Source organism: Ascaphus truei, chromosome 16 (assembly GCF_040206685.1).
Source record: "Ascaphus truei isolate aAscTru1 chromosome 16, aAscTru1.hap1, whole genome shotgun sequence".
Taxonomy (NCBI): domain Eukaryota; kingdom Metazoa; phylum Chordata; class Amphibia; order Anura; family Ascaphidae; genus Ascaphus; species Ascaphus truei.
Window position 1 is genome coordinate 33,458,158 of NC_134498.1, and position 24,055 is coordinate 33,482,212.

General features: G+C 49.2%; 1 protein-coding gene across 2 annotated transcripts in view; it reads right to left on the reverse strand.

Annotated features, from left to right (window-relative positions):
* Positions 1-225: 225 nt before the first annotated feature.
* The window catches only part of LOC142467422 (gamma-aminobutyric acid receptor subunit beta-4-like), a 40,247-nt gene continuing 16,417 nt past the window's right edge, over positions 226-24,055 (reverse strand). The window contains exons 2-9 of one of the 2 annotated variants that reach the window (XM_075573085.1): positions 11,064-11,152; positions 9,907-9,974; positions 8,562-8,782; positions 7,789-7,871; positions 6,833-6,973; positions 5,328-5,480; positions 3,451-3,695; positions 226-2,846 (exon numbers count right to left, since the gene is read on the reverse strand). In XM_075573085.1, coding sequence (XP_075429200.1) covers positions 2,475-2,846; positions 3,451-3,695; positions 5,328-5,480; positions 6,833-6,973; positions 7,789-7,871; positions 8,562-8,782; positions 9,907-9,974; positions 11,064-11,152 — 1,372 coding nt within the window. In that variant the 3' untranslated portion in view covers positions 226-2,474. Of the gene's footprint in view, positions 2,847-3,438; positions 3,696-5,327; positions 5,481-6,832; positions 6,974-7,788; positions 7,872-8,561; positions 8,783-9,906; positions 9,975-11,063; positions 11,153-24,055 lie in introns of both variants that reach the window. The other variant, XM_075573084.1, reaches the window with a different exon arrangement.

Below are 24,055 nucleotides of genomic sequence, written 5' to 3' on the forward strand. Positions count from 1 at the left end.
TGTTAGATCTATTTTCACACCTCCTTCAGATTTCAAACTGGTTCTAGTTTTGATCTGGATTTTGTGCATCTCTGTTTACACCAGACACACGATTTTAGCTCTAATTGAAGTGCTGGTTCTGATTTTATTTTTTTAAACTGCTCTAGTTTCACCAGTCAATCTGGTTTTTGAAACTTCTCTGGATCCAGGTCTTGAAAATACTTTCGGTCTGTCTTTGTTCCAACATTATTTAGGTTCTGGACACCATTTTAACTTGCTTTGTTTTATACCTGGCACTTGATTTTCTGAAACAATTCCAGTTACGACACTGTGGATTCTAAGACTGGTTTACTTCTAGCTCTGTTCTAGATTGGTCCTTCCTCTTGTGTTTCAGAAACGTGTTCACTTTACTTCTGTTTTTATCTCATTTTACTTTCTGAGTATTTTGGCACCTCAATTTCTCTTGTGGATCTAGACTTGTCTTGGTATTTTAGTTTGGGATACTATTCCAGTTTTGGCACATTATTCTGGTTTATGAAACCGTTCTAATTCACATATTGTTTTAAACTTGACACATTGAACATTCTGAGACAGTTCTAGATTAGACTTATTCTAGTTCTATCCTAGCTTTGACACCTGCCATATTCCTGATCCTGTTTTAATACACATTTTTTTTGTTGACTTGCCACTTATTTGTGTCCTGTTTTAGATTTTGATCCTTACATTTTTGGGGTCTCATTTCTTGAAACCAATCCAGTTGTTTTGTTTTCGATTTGGCACACTTTTATTTTCTGACAGGTTTAGTTCAGTTATTGTTTAATTTTTGCTATCTATTTTTTTTCCAGAACAATAATGTGTAGAAAAGATATTTTATTTTCATAAAGTCTTCTGATTTTTACTTCTGTTTTTTTTTTAGATTTGGAACCTCACTCATGTTCCTGGGTCTAGTTCTAGCTCTTTTCAAGATTTGGCACTGCTGGCAGGTTTCAGAAACTCATACAGTAAATGATCATTCTGTTTTGGCATCATTTTTGTTTAGGAACCTGCTCTGGTATTTATTTTGGCACTGTGTTCTCTTTTCTGGAAAAGGTCTAGTTTTAGACTTGTTTCATTATTTTATTTCCAGCTGTAGTTTTGACACATCATTCTGTTTTCTGGTGCTGTTCTAATTCAAGTTTTAGATTTCGACTCTTTATTTTATTCTCTGAGACTTCTAGGTCCAGTATTTTTTAGATTTGGCAAAGGTTCTTCTGTCTCAGAAACCTAACTTTATCTTTGATGTTATAGTACACATTCTAATGTCCAAAGGTTTACTGTTGGCACCTTATTATACACTTCTAGGTCCGGTTTTGCTTTAGACTTTGCTGGTCTTTCCTTTTCCAGAAACAATTTGATTTTTGATTGATGTTATTGTGATTTCTTGATAATTTCAAGATTTTGTTTTAGACGTGGAACCGAAACAGTTCTAGATTTGGCACCTGAACCAGTTCTACTTAAAGTTTTTCTTCTTCTAGATTTGGCACTTAACTTTTTATGAAACCGTTCTAAATTAGGTTTGGCAAGTCATGTCATTTCCTCCAGAAAGATACAGATTTTGCTGTGCTTTTTTCTGCACACTCATCTAGAGTGCTCTGCAGTCTGTTGCCCTACAGATACGTCCATTGCTCTACATACAGATCAGCTCTCTCCCATCTAGAAGTGAAAGTGTGACGTTACAGCAAGTGTCCACTAATCTAACAATACAAAACTCCCTCCTTCCCTTCCTCTAGAGCAGTGTTTTTTCGACAGGGGTTCCTAGGCATCCTTGGGTTCCCTGGGCATCCGTAAGTGGTTCCTTGCAATTTTCGGGTCATTTGAAAATTGTACCAAATACAGAAGAATTTACAATGCATTTGATCTCAGACTCGCTAGTAGAGAGGGTTGGGGTTCCTTACATTGCATCTGATCGACGCACTATTAGAGAGGGTTGGGGTTCCTTACAATGCATCTGATCTCAGACGCACTATTAGAAAGGGTTGGGGGTTCCTTACAATGTGTCAGATCTCATACACGCTATTAGAGAGGGTTGGGGTAACTCGGAATTTCACATTATATTTATAGGGTTCCTTAACCAAAAAAAGGCTAAAAAAAACAGTGCTCTAGAGACTTCTACAATGAAATTCCTGGGGATATTCCCACCTGTAATTTCCTGCATGTGTTCGCCCCCTTTGACCCCATCACAATGATAAAGTCTCAAAAGGAAGCAGTAGCCTCATCTCGGGCCTCCGGGATCCAGAACATCTTAGAAAACCTTCTCTCCATTTCCAGAACACAAAAAAGTGGGAATTTGGTGGAAAAACATGAAAAAGAGCAAGTTCCTTTACCCCTCCTTGTAGAATACTGTGAATCCTTCTCCCACCCACGGAGCGAAAATAAAAACGCCAAGCAGGATCTCCAGTGAAGATTGCGCCTGCGGCAGGAGCAGGATGTGCGTGGTGGGGGGGAGGCGTGGGATCTCAGTTGATGTAATACATCCAGTAAACCAGGTTAAAAAATCCAAAGGTGATGGGGAAAATGATCCGGGACCATTTGTCAATAGTGCTGACGTCTGTCAAATCCGGGATCTTCAGCTTTAACTTAGAGGACCGGCGGCGGAGGCGGCAATTGGCACGTCCGCGGGCGGTCGTCAGGGGCATGTGGCGGTCCAGTGGTGTGTGGCCAAAGCCATCTCCCCTGGACGTCGGTGGCTTGCGGAACTGGATCCCTGAGTTGTCGTAAGACAGGACGGAGTTGCGGGAGTCACCGACACTGCTGCTGCCCATCTCGGCCGACATCAGCTCACTGCTCATGTCCAGAGTGCTGAGGAGGATGTTCCCATAAGGGTCAACCTGGGAAAGATAGAGATATCACTAGGAGGGAGGACAGATTCCATGTCCCCTTTTTCTATGTCGCCATGCGGTCGGAGTGAAAACTTCAAGGCCCATGGATGTCTTTTGTTTGTGTCTCTGCATCACCCTGCAGGGGGAGGGACAGGACCCCATGTTGCATAACTCCCTTCTGTCGGTGTTGCTGTGTCACCCTGCAGGGACAGGGACAGACTACATGACCCAAAGCTCCCCTCTGTCTGTGTCACCCTGCAGAGGGAGGGACAGACTCCATGTCCCAAAGCTCCCCTCTGTCTGTCACTATGTCACCCTGCGGGGGGAGAGACAGACTCCATGTCCCAAGCTCCCCTCTGTCTATCACTGTGTCACCCTGCGGGGGGGGGGGGGAGACAGACTCCATGTCCCAAAGCTCCCCTCTGTCTATCACTGTGTCACCCTGCGGGGGGGGGAGACAGACTCCATGTACCAAAGCTCCCTTCTGTCTGTGTCACTGTGTCACTCTCCGGGGAGAGGGACAGACTCCATATCCCATAGCTCCCTTTATTTTGTGTCACTGTGTCACCCTGTGGGGGTGATCAGGGGGTCTCCCACTGACCTGTTCCCTCACCCTCCTCTCTTCATAACGATGACGCTCGTTATTGGCTTTGTTCATCCGCTCATTAAGCTTCTTCTGCTGTTGGGGCCCTCGCCCGAAGAAGACATAGTTAACAAAAGCGTATTCCAGCAGCGCCAGGAACACAAAGACGAAGCAACCCATCAAGTATACGTCAATGGCTTTTACATACGGGATCTTGGGCAGCGTCTCCCGTAGGTGTGTGTTAATGGTTGTCATGGTGAGCACCGTAGTGACCCCTAAAATACAGGAGAATGAACATATAACTCCTATTACCCAAAATCACAGTAACCCCATGTAAGATGTATGCAGCTGACTCACATACACTGCCTCCTGCCTGCAATAGGAAACAACAACTCCCAGCATGCTGTGCTGCATCAAGGCGCCACTTCCGGTACAGGAGGATGTAACTTGTAAGGGACAGGGCCTCAGCCAATGAGACTGGACTTTGGAGAGGCGCAACTAAGTGAGGAGACCTGGAAGAGTCCCTGGCAGAGCACGCAGGGTCAGATCTGCGAGAGCCTGAGAGATCTCAGGACTGACTGTCGGTAACTTGGTAACGTTCTGCCCGTGTTAGCCGATGCTGGCTGGAGGGAGAGCAGGTCACCTCGCGAGGAAGCCCAGCAGAGCATCCAAGTGAGAGCAGCAGGAGGAACGCACACCGGCAGAGAGGACCCTCAATATAAAGTGGTACTAAAGAATTTTGCAAGTACAGGCCTGCTACACAAATACATAGTTAAGAGCTCCAACGGTGTGCAGGCACCATCACACAGGCCTTAGTACCCAGGATTGTGGCCTCGGCTACAGACACTGACATCCACCCGCGCCGCAGCGTTTAGTGGGGAGAGTTATGTTACGTGGATGCCTGTGATAATCCTTCTGTTAAGTATCATAAGGTACCAGAGAGTCTATTGCTATGTACTTTTTTAATACTGTTATACTATAGCCTGCTTCCTTTTATCTGACCGAAAGCCACGTGTGGAACATCACATAGAGAAGGAGAACTCAGCAATATGTGTTAGTCTGCGTCAAATAAGAGGGCGTGACATAACCACTCCCAACTACTCCTCTTATTAGTACATATAACCACTCCCAACTACTTCCTCTTATTAGTACATATAACCACTCACAACTACTTCTCTTATTAGTACATATAACCACTCCCAACTACTCCTCTTATTAGTACATATAACCACTCCCAATTACTCCTCTTATTAGTACAGTACATATAACCACCTCAATTACTCCTCTTATTAGTACATATAACCACTCCCAACTACTCCTCTTATTAGTACATATAACCACTCCCAATTACTCCTCTTATTAGTACAGTACATATAACCACTCCCAATTACTCCTCTTATTAGTACATATAACCACTCCCAATTACTCCTCTTATTAGTACAGTACATATAACCACTTCAATTAACTCATTCTATTGCATCATATAACCTCTCCCTATTACCCCATATAACCTCACCCTATAACTGCTCCTATTGCTCCATATAATAATAGCATGTTCTAGTATAGCGCTGGTAGTTTTACGTAGAGCTTTACAGAAACATTTTGCAGGCACAGGTCCCTGCCCCGTAGAGCTTACAATCTATAATTTTGGCACCTGAGGCACAGGGAGATAGGGTGACTTGCCCAAGGTCACAATGCGCTGACACCGGGAATTGAACCAGGTTCCACTGCTTCCAACTCCGTGCCAGTCAGTGTCTTTACTCACTGAGCCACTTCTTCTCCCTGTAACCGCTCCCTATAACTCCTCCAATTGCCCCGTATAGCTACTCCCTATAACTTCTCTTATTACCCCATATGACTGCTCCATATACCTTTATAACAGGGTGTTCCCACAGGCTAGTACATACCCAGTGCAACTCTAGCTGCGGACGCGTCGTAGTTGATCCAGAATGAAACCCAGGACAGGATGGTGATGAGGATGGACGGCATGTACGTCTGCAGTATGAAGTATCCGATGTTCCTCTTGATCCGGAAACTCAGCGACAGTCGAGGGTAAGAACCTGTGGAGGACAGGGAGGGTGAGGGGACAGAGACCCCGGTGTGTCACTGTGTCATCCTGTGGGGGACAGGGAGGGTGAGGGGACAGAGACCCCGGTGTGTCACTGTGTCATCCTGTGGGGGACAGGGAGGGTGAGGGGACAGAGACCCCGGTGTGTCACTGTGTCATCCTGTGGGGGACAGGGAGGGTGAGGGGACAGAGACCCCGGTGTTTCACTGTGTCATCCTGTGGGGGACAGGGAGGGCGAGGGGACAGAGACCCCGGTGTGTCACTGTGTCATCCTGTGGGGGACAGGGAGGGTGAGGGGACAGAGACCCCGGTGTGTCACTGTGTCATCCTGTGGAGGACAGGGAGGGTGAGGGGACAGAGACCCCGGTGTGTCACTGTGTCATCCTGTGGGGGACAGGGAGGGTGAAGGGACAGAGACCCCGGTGTGTCACTGTGTCATCCTGTGGGGGACAGGGAGGGTGAGGGGACAGAGACCCCGGGGTGTCACTGTGTCATCCTGCGGGGGACAGGGAGGGTGAGGGACAGAGACCCTGGTGTGTCAGTGTGTCATTCTGCTGGGGACAGGGAGGGTGAGGGGTCAGAGACCCCGGTGTGTCACTGTGTCATTCTGCGGGGGACAGGGAGGGTGAGGGACAGAGACCCCGGTGTGACACTGTGTCATCCTGTGGGGGACAGGGAGGGTGAGGGGACAGAGACCCCGGTGTGTCACTGTGTCATCCTGTGGGGGACAGGGAGGGTGAGGGGACAGAGACCCCGGTGTGTCAGTGTGTCATCCTGCGGGGGACAGGGAGGGTGAGGGAACAGAGACCCCGGTGTGACACTGTCATCCTGTGGGGGACAGGGAGGGTGAGGGGACAGAGACCCCGGTGTGTCAGTGTGTCATCCTGCGGGGGACAGGGAGGGTGAGGGGACAGAGACCCCGGTGTGACACTGTCATCCTGCGGGGGACAGGGAGGGTGAGGCCCTCCTCTTTCCCTCTTTCTCACTATGTCCCCTTACTCTGTGCACGGTGTCCCCCTCACTGTCACTGTATCCCATCTCCATTTGTGTCCTTGAATTCTCCTCTCTGTGTCATTGTGCCCACCTCTGGCTGTCACTGTCCCCCTTTCTCTGTGTCACTGTGTCCCCCTCTTTCTGTGTCACTGTGTCCCCTCTCTCTGTCTCACTGTCTCCCTTTCTCTGTCACTGTGTCCCCCTCTCTCTGTCATTGTGTCCCCCTCTCTCTGTCACTGTGTCCCCCTCTCTCTGTCTCACTGTCCCCCTCTCTTCGTCACTGTGTCCCTCTCTCCCTGTCACTATGTCCCCATCTCTTTGTCACTGTGTCACCCTGTCACTGCTTCTCACCAGTGGTGAACACCACTTTCTTGGACACCAGTCTGGTCTCGATGATTGTAAACTGGGGCAGCTCCAGTGCAGATACCCCCGTCACGGCCACTTCCTCACCACCCTGCCAGAAAAACTCAATGTCGTCTGTGGTGTATCCATCTGCAAAAGAGAGTATCCACAGGTGACCTCTCTGGGGTGTAACACCTCATCTCCCCTCCATACAGCTCCTGAGTGCCTTATTGCCCACTGTACCTTATTGCCCACTGACCACTTCATTGTGGTAACCCAACTCCTGAGTGCCTTATTGCCCCTGTACCACCTCTTTGCAGTAACGCAGCTCCTTAGTGCCTTATTGCCCCTGTGCCACCTCATTGCAGTATCCCTGTCCTGAGTGCCTTATTGCCCCTGTACCACCTCATTGCAGTAACCCAGCTCCTGAGTGCCTTATTATCCCTGTAACATCCGATTGCAGTAACCCAGCTCCTGAGTGCCTTATTGCCCCTGTACCACCTCATTGCAGTAACCAAGCTCCTGAGTGCCTTATTGCCCCTGTAACAACTCATTGCAGTAACCCAGCTCCTGAGTGCCTTATTGCCCCTGTAACATCTTCTTACAGTAACCCAGTCCTTGAGCGAATTATTGCCCCTGTAACATCCGATTGCAGTAACCCAGCTCCTGAGTGCCTTATTGCCCCTGTACCATCTCATTGCAGTAACCCAGCTCCTGAGTGTCTTATTGCCCCTGTTACATCTTAATACAGTAACCCAGCTTCCGAGTGCCTTATTGCCCCGTAACGTCTCATTGCAGTAACCAAGCTCCTGAGTACCTTATTTCCCCTGTAACATTATAGTGCAGTAACCCAGCTACTGAGTCCATTATTGCCACAGTAACATGTTATTGCAGTAACCTAGCTCCTGGGTGCCTTATTGCCCCTGTAACATCTTTTGACATTAACCCAGCTCTCTGATACTCACAACTCTCGATCTCCAGGGTACAGTTCTGCTGGTCCAGGGGGTATCTGCGCAGATCCATCATGCAGGCGGCTGTGGTGGTAATTCTGGGGGAGAAACAGAGTGAATGAGGGGAGCGGTATCACAGTGAGAAGACAGTGTCACTCATTGGTGGGGAGGGGGGAAGGGAGAGGGGGTAGGGGAGAGGAGGGGGGAGATGAGGGGGAAGGAGGTAAGAAGAAGGGGGGAAGGAGTGGAGTGAAGGGAGTGAGAGGGGGAGAGGAGGAAGGAGATGGAGGGAGAGGAGGGGTGGGGGGAGAGAAGGGGGTGGAAGGAGTGGGAGAGGGAAGGGGAGGGGAGGAAGGGTGGATGGGGGAGACGTGGGGGGGGGGAGTGGTTGTGGGGGGTCAGGGGAGGGGTGGGGGGTCAGGGGAGGGGTGGGGGGAGGGCGGGGGATTAGTGATGGGGGGAGTGGTGAGTGGTTGTTGGGGGAGTGGTGAGTGTTGGTGGTGGGGAGAGGGGGAGGTGGAAGGGAGAAGGGAGGGGTGGGGGGAGGGTGGAGATGGTGGAGGGGGAGAGGGGTGAGAGGAGGGGTGGGGGAGAGAAGGAGTTGGGGGGGTGGAGGAAAAGTTTTAGGGAGCAGTTATATGGGGTAATAGGAGGAGTTTTAGGGAGCAGTTATATGGCGTAATAGGAGGAGTTCTAGGGAACAGTTATATGAGGCACTAGGAGGAGTTATAACACACTCGTGTTAGTAAGTTTCCCTGTAGAGACCCCTGGGGTTCCTTGTGTCTGACCTAAGTCCGTATAGGACGGTCCCATCTGGGTGCAGACGTATCATGCGGTTCTTGACAGTCACTCCATGTAGGAAGGATTTCTTATCGTTTAGGAAGTACGTGTCCGGCAGCCAGAGCTGGTCAGCGACGCGGTTATCCAGGGTAAGGTTGAGCTGGAGGGCGGTGTATGCGAGGCGTTTATCACGCCAACTCTGCTGGAAATACATGGTGATGGTGTAATCCTACAAGAAAGAGAGGAGCAAAAAAGGGGATCAGGAAAGAGAAGTGGGGTCAAGGGAGAGGGAGAGAGGAGGGGAGAAGGAGTGAGGTGTCAGAAGAGAGAAGGGGAGGAGGAGGAGAGAGGGGTGAGGATAGAGGGGGAGAGGACGAGAGAGTGAAGAGGAGATGATGAGGGGATGAAGAGGGGAGGGGTCAGGGAGGTGCAGGGGAAGCAGAGAAAGGGAGAGCGAGAGGGGAGGTCAAGACAAAAGAAAAATGGGGGATAGAGAGAGAGGAGGGGGTCAAAGAGCCGAAAGAGGGGTGGGGGGAGAGAATGACAGGAGGGAGAGAAAGTGAACGAGAGAGGAGGAGATGAGTGTCAGGAAAGTGATAGACAGGGGGGAAAGAGGATAAGACAGAGGAGGTGAGAGAGAAAAGTCAGGACTCAGGGGTGAGACTGAAATAATAACATGCAGAGCCATATAAGAACACGCAGAGCGATATAAGAACACGCAGAGCGATATAAGAACACGCAGAGCGATATAAGAACACGCAGAGCGATATAAGAACAGGCAGAATGATATAATAACACGCAGAGCGATATAAGAACACGCAGAGCGATATAAGAACACGCAGAGCGATATAAGAACAGGCAGAATGATATAAGAACAGGCAGAGATACCGAGTTCTATAAGAACACACAGAGCAATATAATAACACGCAGAGCGATATAAGAACACGCAGAGCGATATAATAACAGGCAGAGATGTAATATAACAATCAGATATAATAACAGGCAGAGATGTAATATAACACTCAGAGATATAATAACACATACTGTAGAGTGATATCATAAAATGCAGAGATGTGATCTAACAGCCCGCACAGAGATATACAGTAATATACAGAGTTTATAATCTAATCTCAGACTGTCACACTTTCAAACCTTTATGTAACTGCAATTTATTCCTATGTGCTGGCATTACATAGCAGTTAGAGTATTACTCCAGCTCTCCCTTCTATTAGAGAATGCAGACCCCGTAAACATTACTGGAACCCTCCCATTAGATACAGATTTGCACACATTATTACACCCCGCCCCCAGCCTCAGCCCAAGAGCTGACTCTCGCCCCACTCAGTAACTCACCATGTTGACCTCGGATATCTGATCGATGCTGGAGATATGTATACTCATGCCCACTGTGACTGGAGGACCTGAAAGAGAACAGCCCAGTGGTTGCCAGTGGGTAGGGCATAACTCAACCAATCAGGTCGCCCGGAACCTTTCCTGTTCCACATGATAGGTGTTTGCATGGGACTTTAAGGGACGGAGCGCTCCGATTGGCTCGGGCTGTTTTCACGCACACAGTGATCCTGTCCCCGCGCCCATAGCTCTTGGAATGTTCCATTCACTTACAGTTCACAGGGGCAGCTTGGCTCACATTGTAATGTCTGCTTTCCTTTGGGTCATTAAATAGGAGTTTCCATTGGTTTGTTAGTTCATAAATTTCACGTGTGTGCGAGAGAGCTAACAACCTCCCAAAATAACTCCGTTTCACTGTTCTCTCTTCCCTATAACTGCTTTCTATAAATCCTCCTATTTCCCGATTCAACATCTCTGGATAACTACTCCTATTACCCCATATAACCGCTCCCTATAACTCCTCCTATTACCCCATATAACCGCTCCCTATAACTCCTCCTATTACCCCATATAACCGCTCCTTATAACTCCTCCTATTACCCCATATAACCGCTCCCTATAACTCCTCCTATTACCCCATATAACCGCTCCCTATAACTCCTCCTATTACCCCATATAGCCGCTCCTTATAACTCCTCCTATTACCCCATATAACCGCTCCTTATAACTCCTCCTATTGCTCCATATAACTGTAATCTCTTCCTATTACTGCTGCTATTATCCTATGTAACCGGTCACAAAAACTCCTATTGCCCCATATAACCACTCCCTATTACTACATATTTAGCTCCATATAACTCCTCCCTTTAACTTCTTCTATTCCCCCATACTGTATAACCGCTCCCTATAACTCCTCCATTTGCCCCATATAACCGCTCCCTATAACTCCTCCATTTGCCCCATATAACCGCTCCCTATAACTCCTTCTATTACCCCATATAATCACTCACTATAACTCCTCCTATTACCCCATATAATCACTCACTATAACTCCTCCTATTACCCCATATAATCACTCACTATAACTCCTCCTATTATCTCATATAGCTGCTCCCTATGACTCCTCCTATTACCCCATATAACCGCTCCCTATAACTCACCTCCGAAGTCAGGCCTCAGACGGATGTCATATCCCTTCAACAACTTGTCCACCGTCTTCTTAACTACTGAGATATTCCCTTGGGGGAAGCTGAGAGAGGAGGTGAGAGAATGAGAGGGAGAGAAAGGGGGAGAGGTAGAAGAGAGAGAACGTGTGGGAAAGGGAGGAAAAAAAGAGAGGGAGAAAGGGGAGAGAGACAGAGAGAGGAGAGGGTGAAACAATATATATACTACTTGTGTATGCATATGTACATATACACAAAACAGGTACAGATATACACACAGCAGGAACAGATAAACACAGGGGTACAGATATACACACACATACAGTATACAGACAACAGGTACAGATATACACACATCAGGAACAGATATACACATGGGTACAAATATATACACAGAGCAGGTACAGACACACACACATATATATATTTATATATATATACTAGCTGATATACCCGGCGTTGCCCGGGATGTAAATCCGTAATAGGTAGTATTATTTATAAATCGTGGAACAATAGGTTGACTATTTGTTGGAAAGGTTGGATAATAATGTTGAAAAGAAAGATGGAAGAAAATGTAATACGATGTTGTTTAAAAATGGTTTATTGTAAATACACCACAGTACAATGTATATTTTGGTGACATAAGTGATGTAAAAATGTGAGGTGGGTGTGAGGCGGCGGGTGGCGAGTGGGTAGTGAGTGCTGGCCGTGGGTGGGGTGTCCCGCTAGGGTGTGAGCGGGTGTGAGGCGGCGGGTGGGTGTTCTGTACGGGTGGCGGGTGGGTAGTGAGTGCTGGCTGTGGGTGGGGGTCCCACTAGGGTGTGAGGCGGCGGGTGTCTGGTGAGTGCGGGCAGCAGCTGGTCAGTGATGTCGGTGTGTGAGTGCGGCGGGTGTGTGTGAGGCGGGAGGCGCCGAGTGAGTGGGTGCGGCGGCTGGTCAGTGATGTCGGTGCGTAGGGGTGGGAGGCGGCAGGTGTGTGTCGAGTGGGTGAGAGGCGGCGGGTGTCTGTTGAATGCGGGCGGCGGCTGTGGGGCGCAGGGGTGTGAGGCGATGGGCAGGTGAACGGCGGCGGCGGGAGTGCGGCGGGTGGGGGAAAGGAAGAGACGGGAGGGCAGGTGGGTGAAAGGCAGAGGCAGGAGGGTGGGCAGCGGGTGGGTGAAAGGCAGAGGGGGCGGGCAGGGGCGGGTGGGCAGGAGGGGTTGGGGGGCATATGTATTGTGACATAATTTTCCCCCGCTTGGTCCCCCGATGGCTCGGCCGCCAACCCGCTTTCCCCCCCCCCAGACGGAGGCGCATGTATGCGGCGGCAGGAAGCGCCATGTGTGCTCCTGGCCTGGTGCGGGAGGCGGCAGGTGAGGCGGGAGGCGGCGGGGCTGAAATTGGTGGTGTAAGGGCTGACGGGAGGGGGGACATTATTTTATTGAATCATGGCTGCCCCCCCGGTCGCCCGCTCCCCCGCTTACCCGCTAGAGCGCACCGGCCAATGAGAGCTGAGAGGGCGGGGCAGGGGGAGGGGGCGAGACACACCGGCCAATGAGAGCCGTGGGAGGCCGGACCAATGAAATTGTCTACAGACCACAACCAAGATTTTCAGTTTTATATATATATATAGTATAGTATAGATACAGGGCTCGACAAATGCCCTCGTCTGGGGCGAGAGCATTTTACCTGCTCGCGAGTGTGTTCTCATGGCAACTTGACACTGTGTCACGTCACTTAGCGTCTCGTTGTCATGGCAATGCAGCATCATTTGACGCAGCGCAGCCATCTTTACGGGAGCTGCAGCGGAGACACGGACGTTGCTGGGGAAGAATCAGGAGAATGCCGGGAGACGACGCACCACGCCACCAGTAACACTTGCGAGCAGGTAAAATGAGGTGGGTGAGAGTTTTTTTGGGGGGGAGGGGGATATACATAACCTTAGAACCTCCAATGCTGTCCCCCCTTGCCCGCGTATAAGTACACACACACACGCCACGGTCTGGAGGTTCAGTGGCCACAGCTTTTATTAAATACAGAAAAAGTGCCCACCCTGCCAAAGCGCTCCCCCCACCCACAAACCCCTCTGGTCAGGCACCGTACAGGCACACTCGCTCAGATCACTCATCGTCAGCTGCGAGATGGACCCCAGATACCCAACGCACAACCATCTCCGCCCACTCGTCAATGAATGCCACCACCAAGCATTACTGTACCACTGCCTACCCTCGAACCAGCCGTCACCAACAGGGCTATATATTGAGGTAAAGATCCATCCAGGACGCTATCCTTTCTACGCTCACTGGCGTAACTGCTTTCCGTAACAGATTGCTGAAATGACCTGCCCCCTGGCCTCCTGCCGTCGCGGAAATATTCGCTTGCGGTGCGAGTGCCATCACATGGTAACCATTTATGCCGGAATCTTCATCTGCTACAATTGCATTGGTCTTCATGAAATGCCCAGCAATGACCCATCCTACTGCTGGCCGCCAGGCCGGACGACAACTCACTGTCAGATGCCCCGAGATAGGAAGCCGGCTTCTGCGTTGTCCCCCCCCCAATGCGGCTGTCATGCCGCAAGACGAAACCCCAGGAGTAGTTACAAGCAATGACAAACCCCCTGGACCTCTGTGCCCACCTGACTCTCCAGTGCTGCCAGTACGCTCTGAGCAGGGCCTACTCCCAAGTGGCTCCATCCCCCTCCTGCCCCCGGCTACAGAAGGTAATCCCACAACTACACGGCCCGCATGAACCATAACCTATGGAAAATGGCCAATAGCCCCCCCCCCCCCCAATGCGCTAACCCTACAAAGGATAGCTCCTCCCCACCTAAGAGGCTAGCTCACACCCTCCCTTAATTGCCTGGGAGCGACTTAAAGGGGGCAGCAGAAGGCCTAATGGTCAGGGCCCTCGACATCCTCGAGTGAGGTGAGGGGTGCGGAACGATTTACTGCCCCCAGCACGTGCTTTTACCACAGTGGATCGTAGGCATTGTGGTTATGCCACTCGGTCGCTTAAGGCTCTGAGTTGTGTGTGTGTGTGTGTGTGGACGCTGCAGATACACACTCACACCCACTCACTGTATACCCCCAGCAGGTAAAAATAATAGCATGTTCTTGTATAGCACTGCTAGTTTTACGTTACGCTTTACAGAGACATTTTGCAGACACAGGTCCCTTCCCCGCAGAGCTTACAATCTATGTTTTTGGTGCCGAGGGAGATAAAGTGACTTGCCCAAGGTCACGAGCCGACACCGGGAATTGAACCAGGTTCCCTGCTTCAAATTCAGTGCCAGTCAGTGTCTTTGCTCACTGAGACACTCCTCCCGTAACGCTATACACACACATACTCACACATACTGTATACACACACATACTTACACATACTGTATACACACAGCAGGTACAGATATACACACACATATACTCACACATACTGCAAACACACAGCGGGTACAGATATACACACCCATATACACATAGCAGATATAGATATACAAACACATACTCACACATACTGTATACACAGTAAGTACAGATATATATATATATATATGTGTAACGGTTATTCTCCCCCCCCACCACTCACTGTATATATGTATATATATATACATATACATATATAAAACATTCACACACTCACACATACACATACTCACACATACTCACACATACTGTAAACACACAGCAGGTACAGATATACACACACATACGCACATCAAGTACAGATTTACACACATGAATGGGACTGCCAGGGACCCCCGCTGTGTTAATCCGATGGGCCATTAGTCTGTCTGCAGAAATGTCACAGAAATGTTGCAGCATTACTGGGAGATTGCCCCAGATTTCCAAAGGCAAGTGTTCGGATACTCGTGGCTGCATCAGCATATACAGAAGGTACAGATGTACACACGGCAGGTACAGATATACACACGTATACACAGCAGGTACAGATATGCACACATATGTTAAAGCCAGACCCCCTAATGTCTCAACTTTGTCACATATATACTCACAGCAGGTACAGCTATACACACACACACATATGTAACCCCTCCGCCCCTATGGGAATACCAGTATATATGTACTGTATCGTGGGAAATGTATAATCCTCTCCTACCAGTGGTCCAACAATACCCCGTGGCTGATCCCGTATTTCCCTATCTCCATTAAGCCTGACTAAACACCGGTTTATTTGCTTACCACACCTGCTCATAGAACCACTGAATATACCCAGACCACAGTACTACTTATATGATCTACTACAACGAGACACAGGACTTTCAAGTCTACAATTCCCAGGTTATACTTGGAGCTATAAGTGATTCACTTTGATTTTTTTTCATCCTCTCCTAGGCTGTATGTATTAGGATGTGTATATAATTGAATATTCTAATGTTTAATGATTATGTTCTCAAAATGTTGGGGAGGACATTGGGTTTTGTTACGGGAGAGTGTAATTCCCTATGGGGTGACCGTGTTACCATGGCCTTGGTTAATGGTGCAGACCCACCGAGAAAGTGATACTTTCCACATTGCACAGGATTGGTGGTGAGTCGAGAGATGTTAAGCCTCGCCCTGTGTTGCCAGGAGACAAGGACGTCACAGGGGGTATATATGTTAGTGAGAAGGTTCTAGAGGGGAGAAGGGGACGATAGACAGCACTCTGATGGTGTTAAATATATGCAATTGCAGGGTGCACGGAACAAAAGGGCACCCTTATTCCCCTGTATAGTACTAACAAATCTACGTAAGTACCAGCACTCACTGTCTAATAGCTAAATGATGAAAACAGTTGTAATGCAGAATAAACATTTAATAATAAAATGAACCAGAAATAAATCAAATGTGTTTGCAGAAACCAGTATCACAAATGGGCATGTCACAAAGTGAGGGGGGGGGGGGGGAAGGAAAAGGGGAAAAAACATGAAACACAAGGAATATACACAAAAAAACGGAGAACGGAAAGTATGCTAGGGGGGCGACGTTTCGAGGAGCACTCCACACGAGCAGCTGAAGGAGCAGAGCCACTGAGGGTTTGATCACTTCATTTATTTTTCTCATTAACCTTTCACTGACTGTGGACTCTTGGTGCTCATTTGCAAGCTGCTTTCTTGCAAGCTGTGTTCAGCTTTAACTGTACCATTAGTGGATTCTTGCTGCCCTGCTATTAGCTGTTTAGCTGTATTTAGCTTACACTATATGTTTACTAGCTATTTTCAGGGTTGTCTGATTTGACCAGGTATAGGGGAAGGGAGGCTTAGGGAAGTACCTCTCGGCCCTTTTGGACCAGGGGGAATGGGCCAGATGAAGAGGTAGTCCCTCGAAACGTCGCCCCCCTGGCATACTTTCAGTTCTCCGTTTTTTTGTGTATATTCCTTGTGTTTCATGTTTTTCCCCTTTTCCCCCCCACCCCCCGCCCCTCACTTTGTGACATGCCCATTTGTGATACTGGTTTCTGCAAACACATTTGATTTATTTCTGGTTCATTTTATTATTAAATGTTTATTCTGCATTACAACTGTTTTCATCATTTAGCTATTAGACAGTGAGTGCTGGTACTTACGTAGATTTGTTAGTTCTAGAGGGGAGGTTCCTGTAGGAGGAGAGGAGCGTCAGTGTAAATAATGATTTAGTATGTCTGAGTGTATAGGATAGACCAGTCACCGTTTATTATGTTCTAGTTAGGGACAGTGCCCCTTCAGATAGGCTCCCGAGATATGGCCAAGATGAACCCAATGGTTCACAGAAGATGAGGTCGTCACCCCACAGGTCTCTATGAGGAGGGCCACGGGTGCCATAGGATCAGCCCTACAGGCAGATCCACACATGCCTCAAGTCCTAGTCTACCTAGAAATGGCAGTTCAGAGACAGGAATGGGGTGTAGATCTGTTAAATTTATTGTGTCGTCCAGGGCCCAAAACAGGCCCATAGTGACAGAGCATAAGGGACATTATGCAGAATGCTGTTTGTACTACAAAAGTTCCTGGTGCCCATTATTCCCATCTTTGCTACCTCATCGCCTAGCCACACGAATCCAGCACCCTGAATAATGTAATGCCTCCTGAGCAGCCAATGCTGTAAACTCCCTACGAGCAGGGCAGGGAGGGTTACATTTGGCTCCCAACACGGGGCTAGGCAAGAAAAATAAAAAGGAGTAATAATTTTTGGGTGTTTGCTCATTTAGGATCTTTTAGAGGGAAGAGTCTGTTTTTGTGAACTTTGCCAAATGTGTGTGTAACTTGCCGTGATAACGGAGCTGCTGGTAAAGATTGAAGCGTGATGTGCAAAGTTTTCTCGATACCCGAAAACTATCATTGCCTAAATCCCAGAGGTAGGTTGAAATTCTAGTGGAGGTCAACGGCCAAATGCCGGCCTCACCGGATAAACAAAATGTCATCCCTTGAAAGGAAATGTTAGATGCACGCCACATACGTATATCAATGACTGTGAGTCAACTGTGCTGCACCTAACAGTGGAACAGTGTTAGACTATTGTGGGCTCCAAAATCCCACTGAAGAAGGTCTACATGGGCCAAAGAGCGAATGTGGTTCCCGCTACTGAGATCGTGCCACCTACTGCAAATACATGAGGCTATTTAGTAGTGATGTACACTGGATGAGCTACAGATGCCAGCATAAGTGCTGAAGTGCAGCAAGTCTCCCGCTCAGAATATTACAATTGCTAATTCAAAGTAAAGCCACGCCCTCCTCAGACTCTCCAGCGACAGTCTGGAGAAACGGGAAACCACGGTCCTGCTCCTGCGGACTTGTTAGGGGAGGGAATTATTGTTGCTAAAAGAAGGAAGTACATGCAGCTGAGGGTGACCATAACACTCACTCTAGTGACAGCGTGTACTAAACTATGTTACTGTACTTTAGCGTTGCTAAAATGTCTTCTGCTGCCAGTGTCCTGAAGATTGTACATTTTGACATCCCCGGCTGGGTTTTTGTCATTACCATGGGGGGAAGTAAGATTTGTGCACGCTGCATGCTTTGGGTGTAAACATCCTGGTGGGGCTCTATCCAGCACTGCAAGCTGCCTGGAATACGGTCTACTCTATATGCAACCCCACATTCACCAAACCATGGTGGTGCTGGCAAACTCTGCACAGGGAAGCGGAGACACGATTGAGACAAATGGCTCCATTACCAGACTCCCCTTGGAGCTGGAAGCACCTCCCCCATACACCAGTTGACCACGATTGGCAGAAGAAAGTGAAGCCTTGATTGCCCCTGCAGTGGAAAGCGGTGATGCTGTACCCACCCCTACGGTTGCTAGATGCCACTGGAGACTCTCCCGGCGGTATCACCGGAAGGACAACGCCGGCCAGGAGGTGACTGAGAATACACCAGAGGTTCCACATCTCGCGTAGCCTGAAGGCCGTCCAGTACAGATTGTCCAGTCTTATCTGGAGATTGTGCATCTCCAGAAGGGTTTGTGAGTGGAGTCTCTCCTTTCCTTTGATCAGGGAAACGCCCAGTGGCTGCCATGCAGCCGGGTTGTAACAGCCGTCTGGAAACTCTAGGTCCTGTTGAGGCATCGCCAAGGGTGCCCAGGAGTAAGGAGGGATTGTCTGCCGGATGGTGCCGGAAGTTGGTCTGACTCGCATGGAGGCCGGGCCGAAGGGGTATGCAATAAATATATTGTATTGATAATGATGCACTGATCTATGTTTTCACCATGTTTGATAATGACTATTGCCAATGTTATAGGGGATATACTGTATGCACTTCTGTTATAGCCTTTTGTAACAGATAAGGGTATGAGTAGATTGTCACAAGCTGTAGCTGCCTGGGGTGAATGAGTAACACCCCGAATCTAAATTCTGCATAGGTGCAGAAATATTGCCATGCCGTTAAGAACAACGATAGGGGGGGAGGCGCATGCGCAGCGGGTATGGTGATGGAGGTGTAGTTCAGAAGCTCCGATACCCACCGGCAATAATTAGCTAATTATAGGCATTTTTGATGTGGCTACCGTAGACCCAAGCACAGCACTGAGGTTGTGAACCTCCGCTGATCAGCAACATACCGCACACAAGGGGCCATGGCCACAACTAGACAGAAAAATAAATGCAAAACCGACGTGCGCTCCTACTTTACGGGGGGAGGCAAGGCAAGGCCAGAAGAGAACCTGGCGGTCTCTGACTCAGACTCAGACTCGGCCCCGGAGATGGAGGCGGAGCAGTCAGAGATAATCAAAAAAGAGATGGCCCTTTTACTAACCGATCTCAAGACTTTCTTCAGAGGAGAAGTGGAGAGCCTCCGGAAAGACATCCTCCAGATAGGCACGCGTACCAATGAGTTGGAGGAGAAAATGGAGGAAAGCTCAAGATGCCATCTGGAAACCAACAAACGGATGGGGGAACTGGAAGCTAGAGTGGCGGAGCTAGAAGACCGGCAGGAGGACGGCGAAAATAGGGACAGGCGCAATAACTTACGCATAAGGGGGATCCCCGAAGAGATCCTAGATCCAGAGGTCCTGATAAATAGGTGGATGAGCACCATTATGCCAGGCAAGACAGAGGCCGAACTGCTAATGGACCGCTGCCATCGCGCCCTGCGGTCGCGCCCAATGCCCAATAATCCACCCAGGGATGTGATCCTCCGGCTGCACCACTACAAAACCAAAGAGGAGATCTGCAAAATCACGCGTGCAACCCCTACAGTGACCTATGAAGGAATAACCATGGCGGTATTCCAGGACTTATCCCCTATAACGCTGGCGAGACGGAGGGCTTTGCAGCCTATTACGAGGGTTTTGCGGGACAAAGACGTCCGATGTAGATGGGCTTTTCCTTTTGCCCACGTGATAGTGAGGAACGGCCGCTCCCACGCCCTAAAACATCTTGCAGAGGGGACAGCTCTCCTAAAAAATTGGGAATTACCGCTACAGTCACCGGCCCGGGGAGCCCAGAGGCACGTCCCCCACGCCCAGATGAATGGGAAACAGTGCCCACGTCGGCGGAGAGGCGAAAGGACAGGGCTGATGCAGCCACACAGTAACCCTTCAAGCGACAGCTGCGTTTAAAAGCCGTCTAAAATTAAAGTTATGGTTCTAAAAGTTGCCTTTTAAGTTGGTGTCAGTGGCCGCCTTGTGGAGAGTTGATCGCAGGCCCACCCGAACTTCAAATGGGGATCAGCGGGGTCCGCGGTGGTGGATTAGTCCCCCTGCATCAAGTGCCCAAAGTCGAGTCGAAAATCCCCCAAAATGGCGACGCAGGACTTACCTTGAGAAGAAGGGAAAGCGCGGCAGAATTCATGGCGGCAGCAGTTTCGGCGGGACCGACTGGTAAGCAGAACGAGCCCACCCCCAGTTGCATCCGTCTCCACCCCCGTCCAGCCCCCGACTGATGAGCTGCAGCCGCGTCAGCAGACGAGATCTCGAGGAGCAGCAGAGACCCGGATGTCCCACGGAGATGACGGCCCACCGGAAGTGCGGCACCGGAAGTGTCCCGGCACCCCCCGGCAGGGGTACGCGAACTGCGCTGCCGGGGAGGAAAGATGAAGACCAGCAAGCACCAGTGAGCGGCGGTTTAGGAAGGAAGGGGACGGGAGGAGATTGCAATCCATGACAGCACCCGAGAGATGAGGGAGGGGAGCGGCACAGGGAAGGTTTTGGTCCGAAAGCGAGTGCAGAGAGGGATTAAAGAGAGGGGGCCTGGGGCTCACTAGAGGGGGAGAGGGGCCGGCGGCCATATAAACAAGGTAAAGGAAGGGGGAGGACGGGCTAACAGAGGTCACAGGGGGGTCATTAATGGGGGGGAGGAGGTCCGACGGCACGGGGGGAGAGCAGCACCACAGGTCCCAAATTAGTTACCAAAACAGGAGTGAGAATACGGTAGTTAGTTCAGGAAATCGTTGCACTCCCTGGGACGTGTAGGTTGGGCACACTAAGGTTTATCTGAAGTTAGAATCCGCTGGGTGGGGGGGAGGTTGCCCGAGGATGGACACTAAAAGCCGGCGGGTGGCCAGGAGACTACCACCGATCCTGCCCGCAGGCATGCGCTTCTGTGACAGGGATGTAGGCACAGCCCGCACCCCTGTAAAAGTCCCGGAAACTCATGGTCAGCAGGAGAGACCATGGATCTGGACTGGGATGGAGGAGGGTCCAGAGGCGAGGAGTTACTTCCGGGCATTAACCCTGGGGTCCCTAGTGACCACCGAGGTTCTGTTTGTGTGTATATATGTTTGTTGTTTCCCTTGCTTTTCCCTCGTGTTTCCTTTCCTCCATGTATCAGACCCCCTCAGAGAAGGAGTGAATCCTAGTGTGCGTCACCAACAAGGACATCATCACCAGCGAGAGCTACACCCCTCAGGTAAGAACCTGCTCCACTTCTTGTACAGCTACCCACATAACACACAAGTATGGTAGTAACACTTATTTCCCAAAATGTTAAAGGGTTTAACAGCCCAAAGAAGCGTAAGGTTGCCTTCTCCGAATTCAGACGGAGGGACGCCGACGTGGTTTTCCTCCAGGAGACGCACTTTAGCACGCACAGCAGCCCCAGATTCTTAGACAAAAGTTATAGGCAGTTTTTTCTGGCAACCGCCAAAGAAAAAAAGAAAGGAGTAGCTATCGTATTCAACAACAAATTCCCTTTCCAGATGGAGAGAGTAAAACGGGACAGCAAGGGGAGATATCTCATCTTGGTAGGACTCCTACAGCAGTGTAGAGTAACGTTAGCCTGCGTATACGCGCCCTGCGAGAACGAGCCGCAGTTTTTTTTGACGAGTTTTTCCAGACATTGCAAAGATGGGCAGAGGGGAATATAATCCTGGCAGGGGATTTTAACAAAGCGATAGACCCCCGGCTAGATAGATCTCCACAGCAGCAAAAATCCAGACAGGCAGGAAATGGGCCATTGCTGGAGGGCCTCAGGCGAGGGAGCCTGCTTGACATCTGGAGGGAACAGCACCCCGGCGAGCGGAGCTATACTTTTTACTCACACCCCCATGACAGCTACAGCAGGATCGACCACTTTTTTGTGTCCAGTAGAATGGTCCCACAGATATCCAATTCCAAAATACACGACATTACGTGGTCGGACCATGCATCAATAGAGCTGAGACGCACACAAGTTAGGCCTACTAGCCCGGGAGCAAACTGGAAACTTAATGAATCACTGATTAAGATACCAGAACTAGAGAAAGTGGTCAAGGAGGAGATTAGGCAATTTTTCCAGACTAACCTAGGCAGTGTGGAGTCCCACACAATTCTGTGGGAGGCTCACAAAGCCACGATGAGGGGGGTGCTGATAAGCATAGCAGCGAAAAGGAAAAAACAGAGGGATGCCAAATTGGTACAATTATACCGGAGGTTACATGAGCTCTCTGCACTACATAGCCGATCAGGTACAGGGGATACCCTAAAGGAGTTGAAGGATGTAAGGACTGAGCTTAACCTCCTCCTCACTTCCAGGGCCGAGAGGAACTTGAGTTGGACACATAGAAAATTTTATGAGAAAGCCAACAAGCCGGACACAATGTTAGCCAACCGACTCCGCAATAGGCAACCAAATTACAATATACAAGCAATTAGAACTAAGTCAGGGGAGATATCCTATAACCTCAAAGTTATAGTGGAGGAGTTTAAACAATATTATGCTCAGTTGTACAACAGGAACAGGTGGTTCATAATGTAAATACAAGGGGCAGACTGCAGGAGTTTCTAGCAGATGCTGCACTGCCACAGTTAGGCAGGTTGGAGCGGGAGGCGATACAGGGGGATTTCACACGGGAGGAATTGACAGCGGTAGTCAAAAATGTAAAGTCTTCCAAGGCCCCGGGCCCAGACGGGTTCTCTAATCTGTACTATAAAAAATGTATAGGTATACTAGCCCCACACATGCTCCGGTTATTTAACGGGGTCCTGGCGGGAGAGCCCTTCTCAGATCAGATGCTCTAGGCGTCAATCTCCTTGATTCACAAGAAGGACAAAGATCCCACAAATTGCCAAAGTTATAGGCCGATATCGTTAATAAATTCGGATGTTAAAATTTATTCTAAATTACTGGCCAATCGATTAAGTGTTGTCCTGCCTAGGCTGATCCATCCGGACCAGGTTGGCTTTATTAGAGATAGACAAGCGGCCGATAATACCAGAAGGGTAATAGATATAATTGACTTTGTCAATGCCAGCAAGGTTGGGAGCTTGGTGTTAAGCCTGGACGCGGAGAAAGCCTTTGACAGGATAGACTGGCCATACTTGGAGACCACGCTTGGGGCATTTGGATTCGGGGAAAAGATCCTAAGGGTGATAAAAGCATTATACACAGCTCCAGCAGCGAGGGTCCTCCACCAGGGCTTCCCCTCCTAGTTGTTTCCAATCAAAAGTGGGACGAGGCAGGGGTGCCCGCTTTCGCCCTTGCTCTTTGCCTTATGCATCGAACCATTAGCAGCACACATACGTACTGTAGTAATAGAGACATAACGGGGGTCCAAATTCATTCACAGGAGAACAAGTTAGCGTTATATGCAGACGACATTATCCTGACAATTACTAAACCGCTCACCTCCCTCCCCAACCTGTTTGCGCTCTTGGGGCGGTTCAACCAGATCTCAGGTTTCAAGATCAACCAGTCGAAGACTGAGGCGATGGGCTTGAACATCCCTGACGAGATGCAAAAACTATTAGAACTCAATTTTGAGTTTAAATGGCAGTCCAAGTCCATAAAATACCTAGGGGTGCGTAACACAAAAAACGATAGCCTCCCTATATCAAGCAAATGATCCCAGTCTAGCAAGGACTCTGAAAAAGGAATTGAGAGACTGGTCGACATATGGTATTTCATGGCTAGGCAGAATTTACAGTGTCAAGATGAACATTCTCCCCCGGATACTTTATTTGTTCCAAACTCTCCCGATACCCGTGGTGAGATCCGAGATTAAAGATTTACAAAATTCGATAACAAAATTTATATGGAAAGGCAAAAAACCACGGATAAAGGCAGCTATTATGCAAAAATCAAAGGAAGCGGGAGGACTGGCAGTGCCATGCTTGTTGTCC